Source organism: Peromyscus eremicus, chromosome 4 (genome assembly GCF_949786415.1).
Source record: "Peromyscus eremicus chromosome 4, PerEre_H2_v1, whole genome shotgun sequence".
Lineage (NCBI taxonomy): Eukaryota > Metazoa > Chordata > Mammalia > Rodentia > Cricetidae > Peromyscus > Peromyscus eremicus.
The window spans coordinates 132,249,981-132,270,114 of NC_081419.1; the positions used below are offsets into that span (position 1 = coordinate 132,249,981).

Consider the following 20,134-nt stretch of genomic DNA (forward strand, 5'->3'; position numbering starts at 1 on the left):
TTATTACTGTTTATTTTATGTGTATGGGGATTTTGTCTGGTATATACCCACACACACACACACACACACACACATATGTGTATATATGTATATATATATTGTATATATATATCTATATATATCTATATATATCTATATATATCTATATATATCTATCTGTGTACCCATGGAGGTCAGGAAGGGGCATCAAACTTCCTGTAACTGGAGTTTTAGGCAGTTGGGGGCCACCATGTGGGTACTGGGAATTGAATCTGGGTCCTCTGGAAGAGCAGCTCTTAACCACTGAGCCTTCTCTCTAGCCTGAGTTTTTGGGTTTTCTCTGTACATTCCTCATGAAGATACCGGATAAAACTCGAGACAGACTCTGTGTCTCTCAATATGTGGGGAGTGTTCTTTAAGGAGTAGCTCTGGGTCAGCACTTCCAACATCTGGAGACCAGTCATCCATACCATCCAGTATGGTTGTCACAGCTTCACCTCTCTCACTGTTCTGCGAGTCCTGGTGGTATCTGTGTCCAGCAAGCCCTTCTTAAAGTCCTCCTCCTGCAGCCCTGGGCCCTGCTGTCCCCACTCTTCCTGCCTCCTCACTCACTCCGTCCTCGGGGTCTTGGATCTCCACTCTTTTTCCTCAAGGCTATCCAGTCCGTCCTTGGCCCCCGGCTCAGCTGACACTGGGTGTTGGCGACAGTCTTGACCATGTTGCTTGTGTCCCCCTTTGCTGTCTCTGAGCTGCCTGAAATGTTTAAACCTGGCCCTGGCTGGTTCTGTACAGTTCTGTCCCAGCCTCTTTCTCATAGTCATAGTGATTCAGGCCCAAGATCTCCACTGCGAGGCAGTTCCTTCATTGATTAAGAAGTGGTTCTGTCCTGTCCTGTCCTGTGTCAGCATGCATGTGCACACGATTGGAGAAGACACTGTTGATGCTCTCAGATGGCCTGACATTACAGTAAGGTGGGAAGTTACAGTAACTACATATCAGAGACACACCTACCATCAAGAGGGAACCCTTTAGGAATCGACAACCTTGTGCTATCAGATATGTGCTCTCCAGATTAGAGCTGTCCACCAGCCTGGTTTAACCTGTACCAAACTGAGTCACACCTGATTGTCAGCTAAATAAAACACAGAGGGTGGCAGCTTGGAGTCATTGAATTTTAACCCTTATTTGTAATCAAACCTTTAGAATCTGTCATTGAAAATTTCCCTGCTTTGCTGTCCCCCCATGGGAGAACTTACCCTTTTGGAGAAGAGGATGAGGGGTGGGGGGAACAGGAGGAGGGATGAGAGAGGGATCTGTGGTTGGTATGTAAAATGAATAAAACATTTTTTTAAAATAAAAGAAATAATTAAAAGAAAAAAAGAAAATTTCCCTTCAGTTTCAGTAAGAGAAAAGTAAATTTCACTGAATGTGGTGGCATAGGCCTGTAATTCCAGCATCCAGGAGGCAGAGGCAGGATGATCCTGAGTTTGAGTCTAGCCTGGGCTACATTTTAGGTCTGTCTGAGCTGAGTCTCAAGACCCTGTGTCAACAGACTGAAGCTGGTTCCTGGGGAGATTGCTTGGTGGATCTGTAAAAGAAAAGAAAATTGTAAATTTAGAAAATCACTTTGTGTGGTGTGATAGCACATACATAATCCCAGCACTCAAGAAGTGGAGGCAGGAGGATCAGGAGTTCAAGGCCAGCCTCAGCTGTGTAGTGAGTTTGAGGCTAGTTAGGCTACATGGGATCCTGTCTCTAAAATAAAATAAGCTATTCCTCCGAGTGTAATTTTCATTGTATATGTCTAATTCTACTGTCTCACATACCTCTGCCGGTTTTATATTTTATTTCTGTGGGTTACTATGAACCATCCTTTTTTCTTTTCTTTTTTCTTTTTTTTTTTTTTGAGATAAATGTGGGTAATCTTTATGTATTTATTTATTTTCAGAAATTTCGAGATTTCTTTAACCAGAATGAAACCAGTGACCCAGCCAGGGATACCTGTGTGACTCTTACAGTGGAAGGGCGGACATTTCCAGTGGATATCTTTTACCTTCAAAGGTTTGGTAATGCTTGATTCTTGATGATGATGATATGGGACCTCGCCTATCATGCAGAATATTAGAGAATGCCATCTGCCTGCGGTGTGGAGAGGGGTATGGTGCAGCGCCTGTTATCCATAGAATGTTCTGGAAGCTGGACCAGCATCACTGCTGAATTTAGTCTTGACTCGCCTGTGCAAATTTACATGCATCTGTGGCCATCAGCTCAGCTGGAGAGAGTAAAGCCATAGTAGGCTGATGGGAGGTAGTTTGGCAGTTTTCTGAACTGGGGGTTTCCAGGGTGCCGTCAGTAAGGAAGCACTGCCGAGTCCCGTCTTTTGTTGTCTACGTCCTTACAAGAAGGCCTACACTTTTGGGAGATGTCCCTAGTAAGAAAGGGGCCATCCTAATTGCTGTACCTAGTTACTAGGCCTCTTCTGGTGCCTGATAAATCCAGAGAGTTGTAAACTTTATCTTTGAGTCCTTCAAGCTGGAGGGAGTGTCTGCCATTTCCCTTCACTCAACCCATAGTTCCTGGCCAGGAGATGATGGGTTTGCTGTGCTGGCTGGTTTTTGTCAGTTTGACACAAGCTAGAGTTATCAGAGAGTGGGGAGCCTCAGTAGAGAAAATGCCTCCCTAAGCTCGGGCTGTACGGTGGTTTCTTAATTAGTGATTGATGGGAGGGGACCCAGCCCATTGTGGGTGAGGCCACCCCTGGGCTGGTGGTCCTAGGTTCTGTAAGAAAGTGGGCTGAGCAAGCCATGAGGAGAAGTTAGCAAGCAGCACTCCTCCATGGCCTCTGCATCAGCTCCTGCCTCCAGGATCCTGCCCTGTTTTGAGTTCCTTTCCTGACTTCCTTCCATGATTCCTCCCCAACTTGCTTTTTGTCATGATGTTTCATCACAGAATAGAATACCCTAGCCAAGACAATGGAGTTCTGCAGGGGCTGAAGCCCTTGGCATCTTTGCAAGCTGAAGATAAATAATGTGCATGTGCCTCCTACTAGCCTCTTACTGCGTTAATCTCTCCAGCTGAGCTGATGGCTACAGATACATATAAATTTGTACAGGAGAGTCAAGACTGAATTCAGCAGTGATGCTTCCAGAACTTTCTGTCTTCCAGAATAGTCTTTATTTCTTAGCAAATATAGCTGAAAACCATTGTTTACATGTAATTATGTACAGAAGTGCTGCATTTAATGTCATTTTTTTTTCTTTCTTGTGCTGGGAATTGAACCTAGGACCTTACAGATGTTAGGCAAGTGCTGTACCATTGAGATACACCATCAGTTCTTGATTACTGCATTTGAAAAAAAGGAGTGCACATTTATTTTACTTATCCATATGCTAATTACCTGCTGGGCTGGCCCAAACTAACTCTGATGAGGTTTTGCTGCCAGGTTATTAGTGTAATTGGATCTGTGATTAATGAGCTTGTTCCAGTGATGATCTTTTTCCTCATGTATTTTTTCCAGTCCTGTTCCAGATTATATCAAGGCAACTGTGGACACTGTGGTGAAAATTCACCAGACAGAGGGAGATGGAGATATACTAGCCTTTCTTACTGGTCAGGTAACTCCACCCAGTCCCTCTGCATAGACATGTTAGAGCAATACCAGAATTAACATAGAGCTCTGTTCTTAGCCATTTGTTTCTTTTCCTCTCTTTCTTTTTTTTTTTTTTTTTTCTTTTTTAAGTATGTGTGGCTGTTTTGCCTGCATGCTTGGTGCCTGAGGAGATCAGAAAACAGTGTCAGGTAGCCTGGAATTGGAGTTACAGATGATTGTGAGCTGCCATGTGGGTGCTAGGAATTAAGCATAGGTCCTCTGGAAGAGTAGTCAGTGCTTTTAATTACTGAGCCATCTCTCCAGTCCCTTGTGTCATGTTTAATTGCATTTTGTAGTTGCTAAATTGCATAAAAAATTGTTGGTTTGATGTCATTGTCTACCATCTAGATTGTCAGAGGGTCATTAACTCCTCCCTATTCTGTCCATAGAGGGTTAATTGCATTTTTTATTTTAATTTTATTTTTTGTGTATGTGTGTGAGCCTTTGTGTATCACCATGTGAGTGCATGTGCCCATGGAGGACACAAGAGGGTGTCAGATCAATTGGAACTGGAGTTACAGGTGGTTATGCCTGTGGTGGGAACTGAACCCAGGTCCTCTAAAAAGAGCAGCGAATACTCTTAACCTCTGAACCATCTCTCCTGTCCCCATATTTTAAATGTATTACAGTGATTTCAGAATAAATTAGGTTTTACATCAAATGGGCTGTTTTGTTTGCCAGTGTTGGATATTGCACTAGGTACATTGTACTTTGTGCATGTTTCAATCCCAACCTGTGGTCAAAAAGTTGGGTACCCTTTCCTAAGTGGCCTGACGTTAGGAGTGGGTCCTTTAATTTGGACATCTTTCCAGCTCATTGTGCAGTGGCCAGTGGCCACATAGTGGAAAACAACTGAATGAGCCAGAATACTCTCTTATGGTTATAGCTCTTCTCAGAACTACGTCCAGCTGCAGCCTTTTCCACTGCCAAACTTTCCCATAGTTAGTAATCTTCTCTTAGGAAAGCTTACCATGACGTCATAGGCTGCAGCTTGTCCACATGCACAGAATGCTCAGCATGTCCGTCCACTTGGAATGCTGTTTGCCTCGGTCCATAAAAGCTGTGTAAAAATAGTCATTTAAGAATTATGTATTTGTGTAGATCTATGTGCAGTGAGTGCAGATGCCTGTGTGGAGGCCTGAAGAGGGGTTGGGATACCCTGGAGCTGGAGTCACAGGCAGAGTAAGCTGCCTGAGTCACGTGGGCGATGGGAACTGAACTCGGGTCCTCTGCAAGAGCAGTACACACTTTACCACTGAGCCGTCTCTCCACTTCCTCATTGTTTATTTATGGGAACTCATCTCTTAACTCCAGAAGGTTTAGTTTTACCGATTAATTGTACAGTTACAGTTTCTCGCCTTTGATACTGTTATTTGGTAGCGTTTGATTGGCTGCCGTCCTGAGTGGGACATGGCAGCACTGCGGTTGCTGCAGTGACCAGAGTTAAAGCCCATGTGTCAGCGTTTGTTCTTTCAGTGTGATGGCGTGAACAGCTTCTCTGGCTTCTGGTTCTGTGTTTAGGAAGAAGTAGAAACCGTTGTATCCATGCTGATCGAGCAGGCACGGGCTCTGGCTCGCACGGGGATGAAGAAACACCTCCGGGTTCTCCCCATGTATGCAGGACTGCCTTCTTTTGAGCAGATGAAGGTGTTTGAGAGGGTGTCACACAGCGTCAGAAAGGTGAGACTCCTACTGACCAGTGGTGTTTGCAGCCATTGTAATCACATTGGCTCCCCTTTGTCGTGTACCACAAAGTTGTTTTTGGTATGTGTTTGTATTAATGTGTGCTCGTGTGTGTGTGTGTGTGTGTGTGTGTGTGTGTGTGTGTGTGTGTGTGAGAGTATTCATGTGCGTAAGCGTGGGCATATGCCACAGTGCATATGTTGAGGTCAGAGGACAGCCTTGATGGAGACAGTCTCTGCTGCTTGCTACTGCGTCTGCCAGGCTAGGAGGCCCACAGATGCTGGGGTTCTTCTCTCTCTGCCTCCTCTCACTGTGTGAGTTCTGGGATTACAGACGCATGCTACCCTACCTGGCTTTGTGTGGGTTCTGGGGACTCAGGGCCCCACACTTGCCCAGCCAGCACTTTGCCCTCTGAGCCATCTCCCAGACCGTGTTTTATTTTTATAATGTATTTATTTTCACTTTATGTGCATTGGTGTTTGGCCTGCATGTATGTCTCTGTGTGTGAGAGTGTCAGATCTTGGAGGTGCAGACAGTTGTGAGCTGCCACATGAGTGCTGGGAATTGAACCCAGGTCCTTTGGAAGAGCAGTTAGTACTCCTAACTGCTGAGCCATTTCTCTATCCCTTCACCTGTTTTATTTTTTTAATCAAAGTGAACTTTGCTAAGCAGGACTTTTCTTTCAAACCTGAGATCCGTGTTTCTATACAGTAGATCTAAAAATGCATAGTAGGTAGTGTGCTGTGAGGATTTCCAAACCTGCCCTGAGAAAGGCCACTTGGACAGTAATTACCAGAGCAGCTCACTTCTTGTAGCTTTTCTTTGTCTGCCTAATATTTTTCTTGACACGTTATTGCCTTAGCCTCAGAGACCGTCAGTGGTGGATTGTGGTCAGTCAGAACTAGATAAAGTTACTAGCAGTGGTTCCTAATCCAGTTTGCTTTTAGAGTCAAGTTTAAGTCACTTAAATATCTAGCTTTGAAATTAGGTTGAGGATGGGTGTGGTAGCAAGAAGCACTAGATGGGAGGAACCAGGAGCTTGATTTCTGCCCCTCCTCCTCTCCTTTCTCCTTCCTAGATGTGGAGTATATGGCCGGTGAAGTAGGTGAGGGATGGTCTGGGTCTGAGGACCCACTCCCAGCTTCAGACCATTTGGCATGGAATAGTCTGAACCTGCCCAGTCACACACAAACTGTGGTCAGCCAATCTACAGGCCAGGTTTTAATCTTGAGTTGCTGTGTGCCTTGCCCTAAGTTACTTAGCTTCTGGTCTCAAGAGTTCCTAGCTGTAGAACATGTAATTAAAATTTTTATTACATTTATTTATGTGGGGTGGGACCAGGCATATATGTGCCATGGCACATACGGAGGTCAGAGTGTACTTATGGGAGTCAATTCTTTTCTTCCACCATGTGGGTCTCAGGGATTGAACTCAGGTTGTCAGGTTTGACAGCAGGGTTCCCTTACCCACTGAGCCAGCTCACCTGTCTCAGCAACAGCTTTTAGATAGAAGGCTTTGTAGTAAGTGTAAAATTGTAACCCTCTATTATATAAAAGTAGGAAGATTTTCATAAAATGATTTTATAAAATGTGAAGTGTTTGAAAAAAAGTTGTGTGTGTTTTATATACCTGTCCCCATCTGCGTCAAACCTGGCAAAGACAGCTGGCAGGTATGCGCGGTAGCCGAGACTGCTGCACTAGCTCGGCCTCCTTTGTCCCTAAGCTCTGCACAGTGGCTGTGTTGGCAGTATCTCCTTCCTGTGGCTCTTCTCTCTGGTCTCTGTAGGGCTGGCCAGTTCATGATGGTAGGCCTCAGCTCACATTCATCTTTCAGTGATGTTTTCTCTAGACAGCAATGTGAAGGGGACACTTTATTATAACATATAATGTGTAATGTGTGCTCTTAGCATATAGTGGCACAGCATATACTCTTACTGGGTTGTGCTTTCTCCCTGGTACCTGCTGCTCTCTGAAGTTATCAGCCTGTTAGAGGTGCTTCCACTGTAGACACACTAGACTAGAACTTGAACTCTGGAGAGCAGGGCTCTCTCTCCTCCATTGAACATTCCTAGCACCTTCAACAGCGCTTGGTCAAATGCAGAGCCATAGAGATAGTGAGTAGGTAGATGAACATGGCTGTACGAGATGGCTGGTTGTGCGAAAGAGAAAACAGACATGAAGAACTCACCATGTGCTCAATGTTAGGTTCTGATCTCTTTGTGTTTGGATCTTCTCCCCTCGACAACCCTGGGGAGGCGGTGGTCATATTATGTAGATGAGGAAGGAGGGGCTCAGGAGCTTGAGGGAGCTGTGTGTGGTTGTAGAACTGGACCATTTCCACCCGGTATCCTGGTTCTTTAACTCCTGCCTCACATCATGATGTTTGAAATATCAAAATATCTGTCGGATTTTTAAGCTTATTTAAAGTGGAAAGAACCAACTAGCTTTCTTTCTCTTCTTGGTAGGTGATTGTGGCCACCAATGTGGCAGAAACTTCCATCACAATCAGTGGCATTGTGTATGTGATTGACTGTGGCTTTATGAAGCTCCGAGCCTACAACCCCAGGACAGCTATTGAATGCTTGGTGGTGGTACCAGTGTCTCAGGCGTCAGCCAACCAGAGGGCAGGACGTGGTGGGCGCAACCGCTCTGGAAAGTGTTACCGCCTTTATACAGGTATGTATGGTGTTTCTTAACAACTTTGCATTTTCTTATCATAGCCTGGGCTTTGGATCATAGGGCAGACATTTGTCCCTTGTGGCAGAACTTACCATAAAATCCAGCTCTCCCTCCCAGGGCCCCCACCACTTCTTGTCTTCTTTGCTAGGACTCCCGGTTGGCCAAGGCTAGCTCAGTGAACCACTGCCTACCTGCCACATCTGTTTTAACCTGTGTTGGGCCCCGTGTCAGACCCCCAGCTGACTTTGTGCATCAAGTGCTGTCTTCCTCCCGTCTGTTCTGTCTAATGTGCTGTCTTCTTACCCTGAGACTCCTGAATCCAGTGGCCGCTCACATCACACCCCTGTTTGTCTTTCCTGAGTTGTTCTGAGACTCATTCACAGACAACAGATCACTCTGAGCCATGCTAGGTTCTGAGGGCACAGTCCTGGCCCTTAACGAGCTTTCCTCTCAGCCTGCTGATACTGGGAAGCACAGGTACTGTGATGCTCCAGAGCTGCTGTTTCTCTGTGTGTCTCTTTCACTGGGAGTGGTACTGAGACCCTACCCCCACCCCTCGCCTCTGCACATGTCTTCCTGGTGTGCAGATGGAATTTTCCAGTCATTAGTCCTTCCTCTATCCAGTATCCACCTGCAGTTGCTTAAGAATCTGAGAGCTAAGCACTGCCAGGTATCTATCTTTCTTCCCTGTTTCCATCATCCTTGTACAGTCATTGATGTGTATCTGCCTGTCCTCCTCTCTCTTTTCCTCCGTGGGGTGTGGAACTCAGAATATCACTACACCTTGACCTTCACACCTAGCCCTCCTTTTTCCCCAGCATGTCATCGGGGCCTGGGCTCCTAGGGCTCAGTAAGCCATGTGCCGTGGCTACATTGTAGATGGTATGATGGTAGAAGCAGACCCAGGAAAAGAGCAACATGCCCTGGTGTGATAAGTGGCTGTAGAGGAAAGGAGGCCATCGAAGCAGAGAGGGTGCATTTTCCCCTGCTGGGAGTTGGGGAGCAGGGAGTGCCTCACAGCCCATGTAGTGTTTGAGCCCGTTCTTACTGGCAGCCCAGGCTGTCCAAGTGGAGGGGGTAGGGCCCCAGAGACTGGTTTCAGAACAGTAGGGAGAGGGAATGGGATGACTGAGTAACAGTCCATTATGTACATGCACACAATCTGTCCATTCATTATTTACGCTGTTTCTCTTAGGCTTTAGGGGTTAGTGGTGCTGGGGATAAGTGTGTGCGTGGACTTGAGACATGCAGAAAAACCTTTATTCTTTGAGGAACTGCAGAGTTGTAGATAAAGTAATTGTGTGTTTAACTTTTAAAGGAACTCAAGTTGTTTTATTTATTTATTTTTGAGGCAGAGTCTCTCTGTGTAGCCCAGGCTGGCCTCAGACTCAGAGATTCCCCTACCTTTGCCTCACAAGTGCTGGGATTTAAAGATGTGTGCCACCATTCCCAACAACTCAAGTTATTACTTTTAGTTTTGTGTAATTTTAGTTTGTGTTTTTTTGCCTTAATGTGTGTCTGTGCACCACATGTATGCCTGGTACCTGAGGAGGTCAGAAGAGGGCGTTGCATGTCCTAGACTTGGAATTACAGGTGATTCTGTCCCACCACATGGGTGCTAGGGAGCTGAACCTGGGTCCTTTGCAAATGCGGCCAGTGCTCTTAACCACTGACCCATCTCTCCAATTCCAACTCAAATTATTTTTAAAGTGGAAATGGGTACCAGCATCTCATGTGTCAAAGAAATCATGTGATAGGACATGGACCAAAGCTGGGCAGGTGCATTTGGGTGGAAGGTTACTGAGTAACCTTCCTTAGCTGTAGCTGCTTTAGCATGAGTGTAGTTGGGAAGGGCCAGGGGTAGTAGCAGTGTGTTAGTGCCCAGCCTTCAGATCTTAGCTGAGTTTTCAGATGGTGCAGATCATTTCGTTTTCCAGAATCTTCGAGCTTTTCCTCAGCTCCTCTGTTCTCACTTATATTCTACTGGTTCTCAGCTGTACTCTGTTCTTAGACATGCCCTCTGTTTCCCACTTCTTCCATTCATACCTTTGATGCCTTGCCCAGCAGATCCTCCTGATGCTCACAGCAGCCCCTGTAGAGCCTTTCCCCCAGTCGCTGCTGTCCTCCTTCCTGACCTCCAGTGGTTCATGGGAGGAGCATTTGCTCCTTGTAGGGCCTGTTTTCTGGTCTTGATCCAGGTCCTTCCTACCTCTGACACTCCCCGGGGCATTGCCTGTGCTCCGGGCCTTTGTAGCTTCTGAGTGCCATCACGTCTTCATCTCTGAGCATCAATACCTGCTTCCCTCAGCATCTTCTCAGTAGGGCCAGCCTCTCAGCTAATGACTTGTTTCTGCCCTGGTCAGTGGTGTACTTGGGGAATGTGGTTGTCCTGGTAACAGTATTGTATCCACAGTGTTCTTATAAATAAGGACTTTCCTTTCCTTCTGTTGTCTGCCATCTAGAATCTTCCAGCTAGACCCATGCATTTGGCAGTTTATGTTTACAGTCCGGAATATTGGCTGTCTTTTTTCTTAGAGACAACCCTTTTGAAGTTCTGTTGATAGTAGTGTTTCTCCAGGAGACTCTGGTGTGCTTATTTCCTCTCTAGTTAGCTGTAGCTTTCTGGTCTAAATGGAGGCTGGGCGGGCGATGCTGGTGTTTAGGAAGGGTGTGCATCTGTATAGTGTTGACTTAGGCGGGAGGATTTGGCGTGTATAATCCCTGGTCTTTCTGATATACACAGAAATGATTTCATGCCCTCCTTCTCCCCACCCTTTGTTCTGGTTTCTTAAAGTCCTCCACTGACTCCTGTCTTCCTCCCTCCACCCCTACCTCTCTGCCTTGGGGTGCTTTCTCCTGTTTGAGGTTTCCCTTTGTTCCTGTGGGATGTGCAAGGACAGGATCCTGGGTGTGACGCTGCGTTTGGCTCCTTGATTTAAAAGCTGTATTTGTACAATTTTTGCTCTTTGTAATTAGATCCTTCGTCAGATTCTGGTGGCAGTTTTAGTGATTTATTTTTATGTTGTTTTTTGCTTATTTGTGCTGTTCTTGCTTCCTTCATGTACCCTACCCTAAGCAGAGTTAACAGTAACTGGGCCTGATAGTGATTATGCACATACTTGCTGCTTTGTATTTCACTGATGAAAAGACATTTGAAAATTATCATTCTGAAGTAAAATAACCTGTTTTTTATTGGGGTATATTTTCATACATAAATATAAGTGTGTATTTATATATATGTGTGTGTGTGTGTGTATGTATGTATGTATATATTTAAGTATATTTTTCAATATATTTTTGAAGTAGAATGTAAAAACAACTTTGTATCATAATGTTGTGTACCTGGTCCCAGAATCACAGAGCTCTGGCTCAAGGCAGAAAAGGAAGACTCTGGCATATGGTACATGTGAGTGTCCCATTTGATCCCTTTCTGATCCTGTTCTTAGAGGATGCCTTTGACCAGTTACCTCAGTCCACTGTCCCTGAGATGCAGCGCAGCAATTTGGCCCCCGTCATCCTGCAGCTGAAAGCCCTAGGGATCGACAATGTCCTCAGGTTCCACTTCATGTCTGTAAGTCCTGCTGCTGGCTGAGGAGCTCATAGGGTTATGGTGTGAAGATATGCCATCATCTTCTTTCCCCTCAGCTGAAACACCATATGCCACTTGGTCCTGTGCAGGGTGTGGGGCAAACTGGCGGCCTGGAGAGCCAGAGTTCTTCTTCCTCTGTAGCTCCTGACCTTTGTTCTAGGGGAGAGATGAGTGAGTGAGTAGTCACAGGGCAGCTTGACCAGTGCTCAGAGAGACAAAGGAAGGGGCCTCCAGCCCGTTCGTTCCTCCTATGTGAGCTATCATCAGACCCAGAGGGTGTGAATGGGCCTAGCTGTAGAGTATTAAGGCTGAGGGAACTCAAGGCTTTGGGAGGGACCCTGTGGCTCACGGTATCTATGATGGTTTTCTAAGGCAGGTTATAGGGGTGGAGTCATTGGCCTTCTGTAGACCCCTGATGCACGGCTGCCTGGCTCTGCTAGGGTCTCAGCGGCATGTGCAGCCTGGCCTGGATGCTCTCACTACACTCATCGTTCTCTCTCGGGTGCACAGATGTAATGGTGGGTCAGTGGCAAAGATGTTATATCCATTCTTTTGGTTGTTTCTCATATGGTAGATTTTTTTAAAGTTTATTGGTCACTTTATATTTCATATAAATTTTTAAGCTTACTTGTCTGTTAATGTTTGTTAGTAATTTCTGAGAGTATTTGTCATCTGCCGACTTATAGAAGAATTGACTTCTTTATAGAGTATGACACTAGTGGAGTATTGTGTAGTGATCCAAAGTAATTACCCTGGAGCTTCTGTGAGTGCAAGAGACAGAGCAGGAGAACACAGAACAAGACCGTGTGTGCCCACAGGAACCTGGATGCACTAACATGGTGCCTTGCTGTTCCGTTACTTTCTCACAGTAGATCTCCAGATGGCTGAGCTGGTGTGTACATTGCCTCTCTGAAGAATTCAGTGATAGCTGAGGGAAGCTTGGTTCACAAGCTGCATGACTTTCACCCAGTGATTCCTTGGCTCTCCTGTGTGTAGTCAATCAGTCCCACACTGTAAAGACTATTTAGTCGGTCACTAGATCTTTTAAAGGCTGACTTTGTTCTTTGGCAAACAACAACAAAAAGGCCTCAGTTTAGCTTCTGACCCTGCCGTCAAAGGGCTGCAAAGCCTTGTTCAGATGACCTTTTCTTACCAGTACTTTCCTCATCTGTGAAATGGAGTTAAAGCACATTTGCTGCTCTGCAAATTCAGAAGAGAGGCAGAGCAGTCTGGAAAGGTACTGATCTTGTTAGCTGCTTTACTAGGAATTGAGTCCCTAGAAGGGACCACTGATGCCTGGCATGCAAAGGTTCTCAGCGAGCATTTTAAGAGAGGGAAAGAGGTGTCAGAGCACCCATTGAAGGGCACAGTGTGAGCCTTGCTACACTTTGCAGTATTAACGTTCTCTGTATTTTCAGCAATTTGAACATGTTACTAGCTCGTCTTTGGCAAGACCTGGGCAGTAGAACTTAGTACTCTCCCTGTGCTGCAGGATTTGTAGCTCCCAGTACAGGAGAAAGCTGAAGGGAGCTTAAGGTAGTGAAGGGGTGGTTTAGAATAGGGGGCTGTCTCCACTGATGGAGTGGGGGTGAGGGAGGGCGGCTTGAAAAGCAGTTAAGTCTTGGAGAAAGCGCTACCAAGGATGCTGCAGAGGTGGGAGGCAAAGTTTTAGGTACCGGCAGCGTGGAGACTGGGTGGATAGGCGTGATAGAGGGAGAGTGACCCAGAGTGGTCACGTTTTCTCAGCTCCTTGTCAAAGAAACTAATCTAGGAGGACTTTCGTGTGTTTTTCAGCCTCCGCCAGCACAGTCGATGGTTCAAGCCTTGGAATTACTCTACGCTCTCGGAGGTATGCCCATTTCTCATGTGTTCTCTTGTATGATAATAGGTATGTTGTTGGTTCTTTTTACCCTTTTGGGGGCCCACCACCCAGCTCTATAATAATCACACGGAGGCTTATTCTTTCTATGAATGCCCGGCCTTAGCTTGGCTTGTTTCTAGCCAGCTTTTCTTAAATTATCCATCTACCTTTGCCTCTGGGGTTTACCTTTCTCTATTTCTGTATACCATTCTTTGCTTCTTACTCCATGGCTGTGTAGCTGGGTAGCTGGCCCCTGACATCCTCCTCTCCTTCTCCTCTTGCTCACTCTTTCATTCTTTCTTACCAGATTTCTCCTCCTATTTATTTTTTCTGCCTGCCAGCCCCACCTATCCTTTGTCCTGCTTAGCTATTGGCTGTTCAGCTCTTTACTAGACCAATCAGGTGTTTTAGACAGGCAAAGTAACACAGAGTTAAACAAATGTAACATAAAAGAATGCAGCACCACTTTGCATCTTTAAATAAATGTTTCCAGCATAACCAAATACAACATATCTTTAACTAATAGTCCACAGCATAGGTAGCTGGATTCACATTAGAATTTTTAGAGTCTTTAGGAATGGGATTGGCTCTCCCCTTGTGAATAATCTCTTTAGTGACATTTACTCTGTTGGAATAGAAATTAGACAAAAGTAACTCATGGCCAATATGGTAATTTATAAAGTGTGGCAGAAACTGTGGATGGCTGTCAAAAGGATGGCTCAGGACCTCTAAGACCAAGTTCCCAGCACAAAGGAGATGTATTTGCCCCAGAGGCAGGGAATAAGAGACAAAGACAGGAGATTGGGGGAAGGGGGAGGAAGGGGAACAAGGGAGAGGGGGAAGGGATATTTGTCCCCAGGGGACAAAGGACTGCCTCTGGATGGAGAGGAGACAGATGTGGCCCACAGGTAAATGGAGGTTTATAATGGCACAAGGGGAAACCCTGTGTTAGGATGAGGTGTTTCATTTTAATTGGGCATGTTAATTAGGTGAGCCAAAGGGGGATTTTGATTGCTGGGCTTCAGTACCTTGATAGCTAGACTTTGGTAGTCAGCCTCAAGAGGAGGAAGTGGCCAAATAAAGGAATAGACCTTGGGGGCTAGCTTCAGGACTGTAATTAATGGTTTTTAGCAAGGCAGAGGGAATGGGGGAGAAAGGCAAGGTCTGCTAGAGCCATGTTTGCCAGGCTGGGGCTGGCTAGAGTGCCTTCAGCCATCACCAGGGCACACTTAAGAGACACCCAGAGACTGGCAGATCTCTATGAACCCCAGTTCTCATTCTCAGGCCCCTATTTCTTTCCCAGCCCCATCCTGAAACCCCCTTCATTTCAGCCCTGAGTTCCCTGTGGGAATACGGCAGAGTGGTATTGTTAGGGCAAGAGCACCCTGTTTGTGGAGGAAGCCCTGTTGGTTCATTTGAAAGCACAGTATGTGCCTTAAGTTAGAGCAAATGGTGTCCTCTTGGGAGGTACCATCTCTTCTACACTCTGTGCCCTGTGAGTGGTGTCCTCTTGGGAGGTACCATCTCTTCTACACTCTGTGCCCTGTGAGTGGTGTCCTCTTGGGAGGTACCATCTCTTCTGTGCTCTGTGCCCTGTGAGTGGTGTCCTCTTGGGAGGTGCTGTGAGTGGGGGATTGAGTTTGTCAGGAAGTTTTAGTTCAGGCCTTTGCCCTGAGATTTGTCTTCAGTATTTTAAAAATTGCTTTATTAAGGCACACATCATATACTGTACAGTTCATTAATATGTAACTTATTGTTCGAGAGCTTCTGGTGTCACAGTGTCATCTTGTCTTCAGTACAATCCAGCTGTAGAACATTTCATCATTCCAAAAAGAAGTGTGTGTCTTTTAGTGCTCTCTCTCCATTCCTGTCCTCCTCGGCTCCAGGCAGCCTCTAACCTGCTGTCTCTATGGATTTGCCTCGTTTAAACATTGCTTAGAATGGGATCTCAGGTTGTCTTTGGTGACTGGATTCTTTCACTTAGCTCTTTCCAGGGTTATCCATGTATCACTTGTAGCAAGTATCAGTATAACATTTATTTTTACTGCTAAATAATATTCCAGTGTATGGACATACCATATAATGATTTTTTTCTATTCTTTAGCTAGTGGGTGTTGTGAGTTGTTTCTTTTTGGTCAGTATAAATAAGGCTGCCATGAACATCAGCGTGAGCGTGTGAGTCTTTGATGGACATCCCCCACCACTTTCTCTACACTGTTGCCAACACTTGTTATTGTCTGTCTTTTTGAATCACAGCGGACCTAGTGGATATGAAATGGTTTCTGGTAGTTTTCATTTGCATGTCTCATTTCATTGCATGTCTGATGACTTATGGTATTGAGAACCTTCCTGCTTGTTAGCAAATCAGTTTGCAAGACTAGTGTCTCTAGTCCTTTTGTATCCATGGGGATTTCCTTCCAGGACTTACTTCAGATACCTGAAATCTAGCGATACTCAAGTCTCGTGTAAAACGATGTAGTGTTTGGACATAACTCACACATCTTCCCATATGCTTTCAACTGTCTCTAGGTGGCTTATACCTACCCCCGTGTGCATACCCTGTCAGTGTTTATTCTACTGTATTGTTCCGGGAACCATGGCAGTAGAAGAGTGGGTGTGATTGTTCAGACAGTTGTTTTCTCAAATATTTCCAGTGGAAATTGGTTGAATCTAAGGGTATGGAATCCGTAGACACGGAGATTCACTGTATAGTGCTCAGCAGTTTGTTAGTTCAGCTTGCTTGCTGGTGTGTGTTTGTGCTCTTTTTAGTACTGAGTTGGAGTTCTTCACATGTTCTGATTATAGATCCCCTTGTCATTGTAAGTGCTTGCCCCATTTTCTCGGAGGTGTCCTGTGTAATTCACAGTTTTGACTTGTCACCTGCTTTTCTTTGTCACTTGTGCCTTTGTCCTTGTGTCAAGGACACACTGCTGTGAGGCTGGGGTCCTCGCTCACTTGTAGAACATGTGTTTGGTGTGTTTGAGACCTTTAGTGCATCAGCTAGTATTCCAAGCACCAGCCAGACAACCGAATAGAAATGCCACTGCTGATATTCCTTGTGTTTTACTTACAAGTGTTTTTGGAGTTTTAACCCTTGTACTTAAGTCTGCGATCTGTTCTGGTTAGTGTGTGTGTCCATTTTCATTTATTATGGTTTCTTCTTTCTCTGTGAAGGAATAGTCAGTTGTGACTTTAAAAGCTCTCCACTGACAAAAGGTCTTCTGCTTGGGCCACAGACATTAGCTCAGAGTGTATGTCTTGTTGGGTTTGTGTCCCCAGCTCTCAGTGTATGACAGGGGCTGTGTGTACTGAGGAGCAAGGAATGCTGGTTATGTGTCATTTATCCTCTGCAAGGGTTGTTCTGAAAGTAGAACAGTGGGCAGACTGTCTTCACAGTGTAAACACTCTGGAGCGTGTTGGGGAAGCCCCAGTTTCACAAAAGACAATTGTATTGGAGCAGAAAGGACATAACTTTTCTGGCTCCTTCCAAGCTTTCAGAGCAGTTATTTTGATGGGTGAAATGGTCATCTCTACCTTGGAATCCTGGGCCTGATACTGGGGATTGGTAGAGAGGTCCATGGGGAAGGTGGCGGTGGGGTAGTGGTGAAGTATGGAGGAGTCTGTCTAGTTCAAGTGGGAGAGAGTCAGGGCCAGAGTTGAGATTCTGAGTGCCAAACTTGCAGGATTTTGAGGCACTGTCTTAGAAGATGTGTGGCATATCAGGTCTTAGCTAGGGAGTAAGATCCAGAAGGTGAGAAAGTGGGGCTCATGTCATGGGGACTGGGGGAGAGTAGTGAGGAGAAGGTGGTCAGCAGTGACAGTTGCTGCTGGAGGCGGACAGAGGCCATGTTTGTGTTCCCAGTTGTCAGTTCCCACTGAGGGAGGTCTCTGGAGCATCCTGTGGGGTGGAGAGAGAGGGAGCAGGAGGAAGTGCAGGCTGCTGCCTGTAATGAAGTCCTCCAGTAGAGTTCGTTAGAAGCAGCAGCTGTTGAAACTGGGCATTGAGCTCAGTGTGACCCTTCTCTTTGAATGTAACGGCGCCTGTGTCAGGCTGGGTTTAGTAGCAATGAGTCATCCTTTATTCTCACAGCTACCGTTCCTCTTCCAGCACAGTGGTACATGCCTTCTGATTCTTCCGTTCTAACAGGCCTGGACAAAGATTGCCGCCTAACTGAGCCGCTCGGCATGAGAATCGCAGAGTTTCCTCTGAACCCCATGTTTGCCAAGATGCTGTTGGAATCAGGTGGGTGGAGCCTGACAGCTCCTTTTGACTTTATTTTCGTTTCCAAAGAACTCGTTTCCCTGAATTCTGTACACCAAAGGAAGAAGGGCTGATTATGGTTTAAAAAGTGACAACAGCAGTAAAGTATTTATTTTTGACTAAAGATGGAACGTGTGTTTATAAGACAGTGTAATATTTGATGCCTATCCTGGAAAGCCTCTGTCCAGGTAATTAGCTCATCATTACATTTTACACTTCCCCTTAGCAATTTGAACTGAACATCACAACGTGGTGATCACTACAACTCACTCCTCCAGCCTGAAACTGCATCCCTTAAGCAAGCAACGTCTCCAGTCTTGATCACTGCTCCCTTTCCCCCTAGCCTCCAGCAGCTGCTTTCCACTCTGTTCCCATGTGTAACTGAAGTGTGCATTTGTGCCCTGGGCCTGGCAGACTTCACTGCACCCAACGTGCTCCACTGCCATCCGCATTGTCTTGAATGACAGAGTTTACTTTTTCTTAAAGAGTGTGTAAGAAGTATCCCATTGTATGTATCGTGTTGTCTTTCCCCATTCCTCCTCGACTTGTGCATTTGTGTTCTCTGCAGTGGGCACCAGAGTGTGGTTTTCCTTCCACACACCAATTTCAGTTCTTTGGAGCATGTGCAGAAGCAGGGTTGCTGTATCATGTGGCCATTCTGTTTTAGGTTTCTGAGGAACATCATGTATTTTCCGGAATGGCTGTGCTAACTTCAACTGTCTGAGAAATCATCACACTGTGTGCCACAGTGGCTGTGTGACTTTATATTCTGAAGCAGCATACAGAGTTAGTTCCAGTTTCTCTGTCGATTTTTGTGAGGATGTGAACTAGGGCACAGTCTGTTTTTCTAGTTACAAACATCTTGGTGGTACAGGAGCTGTCCCCGCTCCCTGGGAACGGTGCTGTTAATATTTTATGCCTTTGTCTGTTATAACAAGTGGCAGTTTATGGAGGCATGTTTGAAAGGTAGCATGGTGAAAGTTAGCTCTAAGAGGCCCCCTTCCCTGAGAAACAGATTCTAAATGCAGCAAGAGCAGAATCCATTATGCTTCAGGTAGGCAGCAGTGGGTGCCAGGCAGGAGTACTTTGTCCAGTGCCCTGGTTGATGAGCTCCTGCAGAATCTGTTCTCAGGAGGCAGCAGCAGCTCAGGATGCCGCCCTGGTTGCCTGTGCTACAGGCTTGTGCCCAGAGCAGAGGAGTACTTGGGAGAGGCCGGCCACCCCACAGATGGGCCAGGAGTGGGAGGACGGTAGGGTGGAAGGACGGTAGGAGGAACACAGCCCTACACATCCTCCCCTTTTCCTCTGTGCTTTTACCTGGACTCAAGCTGTCCACATAGCAGGCAGGGAGCAGGCATGCCACTGACCTGCCCTTGGTGCAGGCCAATGTAGCCTCGCCCTGGCTGGATCAAGAGCCCTCAGCCTTAGCGCTGCAGGGAATAATCCTCAGTTGGGACACATGGGGCCATTCATGGCATGGTAAGTACTTGTATGCTAGGGGCTTGAAGAAAGAACTATAAAATATGATCTTATTTTACATTTTACAACACGGTACAAGGAAGGCATTGGGAAGTGCCCTTCACTCCTTGTTGCTACACTGTCTGTTTGCAGACATACCTTTCATGTTCTAGGGAACTTGGGCTGTTCTCAGGAGGTCCTGAGATCGCCATGGTGTTTGCAAACACGCCTTTTATGTTCTAGGGAACTTCGGCTGTTCTCAGGAGGTTCTGAGCATCGCTGCCATGATGCAGATCCAGAATGTCTTTGTGTTCCCCTCAAACCAGAAATCTCAGGCAGTAAGTCCAGCTTCTCCCAAGCTCTTCACACTGCTCTCTTGCACATTTTTGTCAAAACTCACCTAGAAACCGCTGAAGACAGTTGTATAAAAGATTCGAGACTGTAGTTGAGTGAGTATGCTGTGTATTGTGGGAAGAGTTCACAAGCATCGTTATATATCTTCCTATACACTGTGGAGGTAGATTCTGTCACCCACACCCGAGTGGCTTTGTCTGTTGTCTCTTTAGTTAACCTTTCAAGACCCACCTCATGCAGGTGACTCAGAGTGGAAGTGTAAAACCCTTTGTCTAACATGGCAGAGTCTCCTCTCGCAGCCCTTCCCTGCCTCCGCCATGCTTCTTACCTCTAGGACATTATGAGTTCTGCTTTTTATGTAGTTTAATGTTTCTCTTCCACCATTTGTTCATGATTGCATCCGTGTGCTCAGAACAGCGCTTCATCGACAGAGGCACTTGATAAAAGTCTGTTGTGGGGAGGGAAGGAAGCAGGGAGGTAGTTTGATTATGTGGCATTTGGTTCAAGGACAAAGTTCTGAAGTAAATGATTTGTGTCTTTGCTATATATATTGTATCTGAAGCTCCTCAGCCCCAGGGAACAAGTGGCATTATTCAGGATCTTTGCCACAGAAAGAAGAATT

At 45.9% G+C, this 20,134-nt stretch overlaps 1 protein-coding gene and 1 long non-coding RNA gene across 3 annotated transcripts in view; one reads left to right on the forward strand and one right to left on the reverse strand.

Annotated features, from left to right (window-relative positions):
* The window catches only part of Dhx35 (DEAH-box helicase 35), a 64,319-nt gene that overhangs the window by 32,095 nt on the left and 12,090 nt on the right, over window positions 1-20,134 (forward strand). The window contains exons 9-16 of the mRNA XM_059261831.1: window positions 1,928-2,040; window positions 3,497-3,593; window positions 5,150-5,308; window positions 7,776-7,986; window positions 11,436-11,560; window positions 13,373-13,427; window positions 17,587-17,682; window positions 19,402-19,496. Of these exons, the coding sequence (XP_059117814.1) occupies window positions 1,928-2,040; window positions 3,497-3,593; window positions 5,150-5,308; window positions 7,776-7,986; window positions 11,436-11,560; window positions 13,373-13,427; window positions 17,587-17,682; window positions 19,402-19,496 (951 nt within the window). The remainder of the gene's footprint in view (window positions 1-1,927; window positions 2,041-3,496; window positions 3,594-5,149; window positions 5,309-7,775; window positions 7,987-11,435; window positions 11,561-13,372; window positions 13,428-17,586; window positions 17,683-19,401; window positions 19,497-20,134) is intronic.
* LOC131909910 (uncharacterized) lies at window positions 1,376-10,448 on the reverse strand. 2 transcript variants are annotated; one of them, XR_009378952.1, is made up of 3 exons: window positions 10,036-10,448; window positions 4,599-4,688; window positions 1,376-1,567 (listed from the first exon to the last, which is right to left on the reverse strand). It is a non-coding gene; the product is annotated as an uncharacterized LOC131909910 (long non-coding RNA). The 2 variants fall into 2 exon arrangements; XR_009378953.1 differs by lacking the exon at window positions 1,376-1,567 and adding an exon at window positions 3,062-3,531.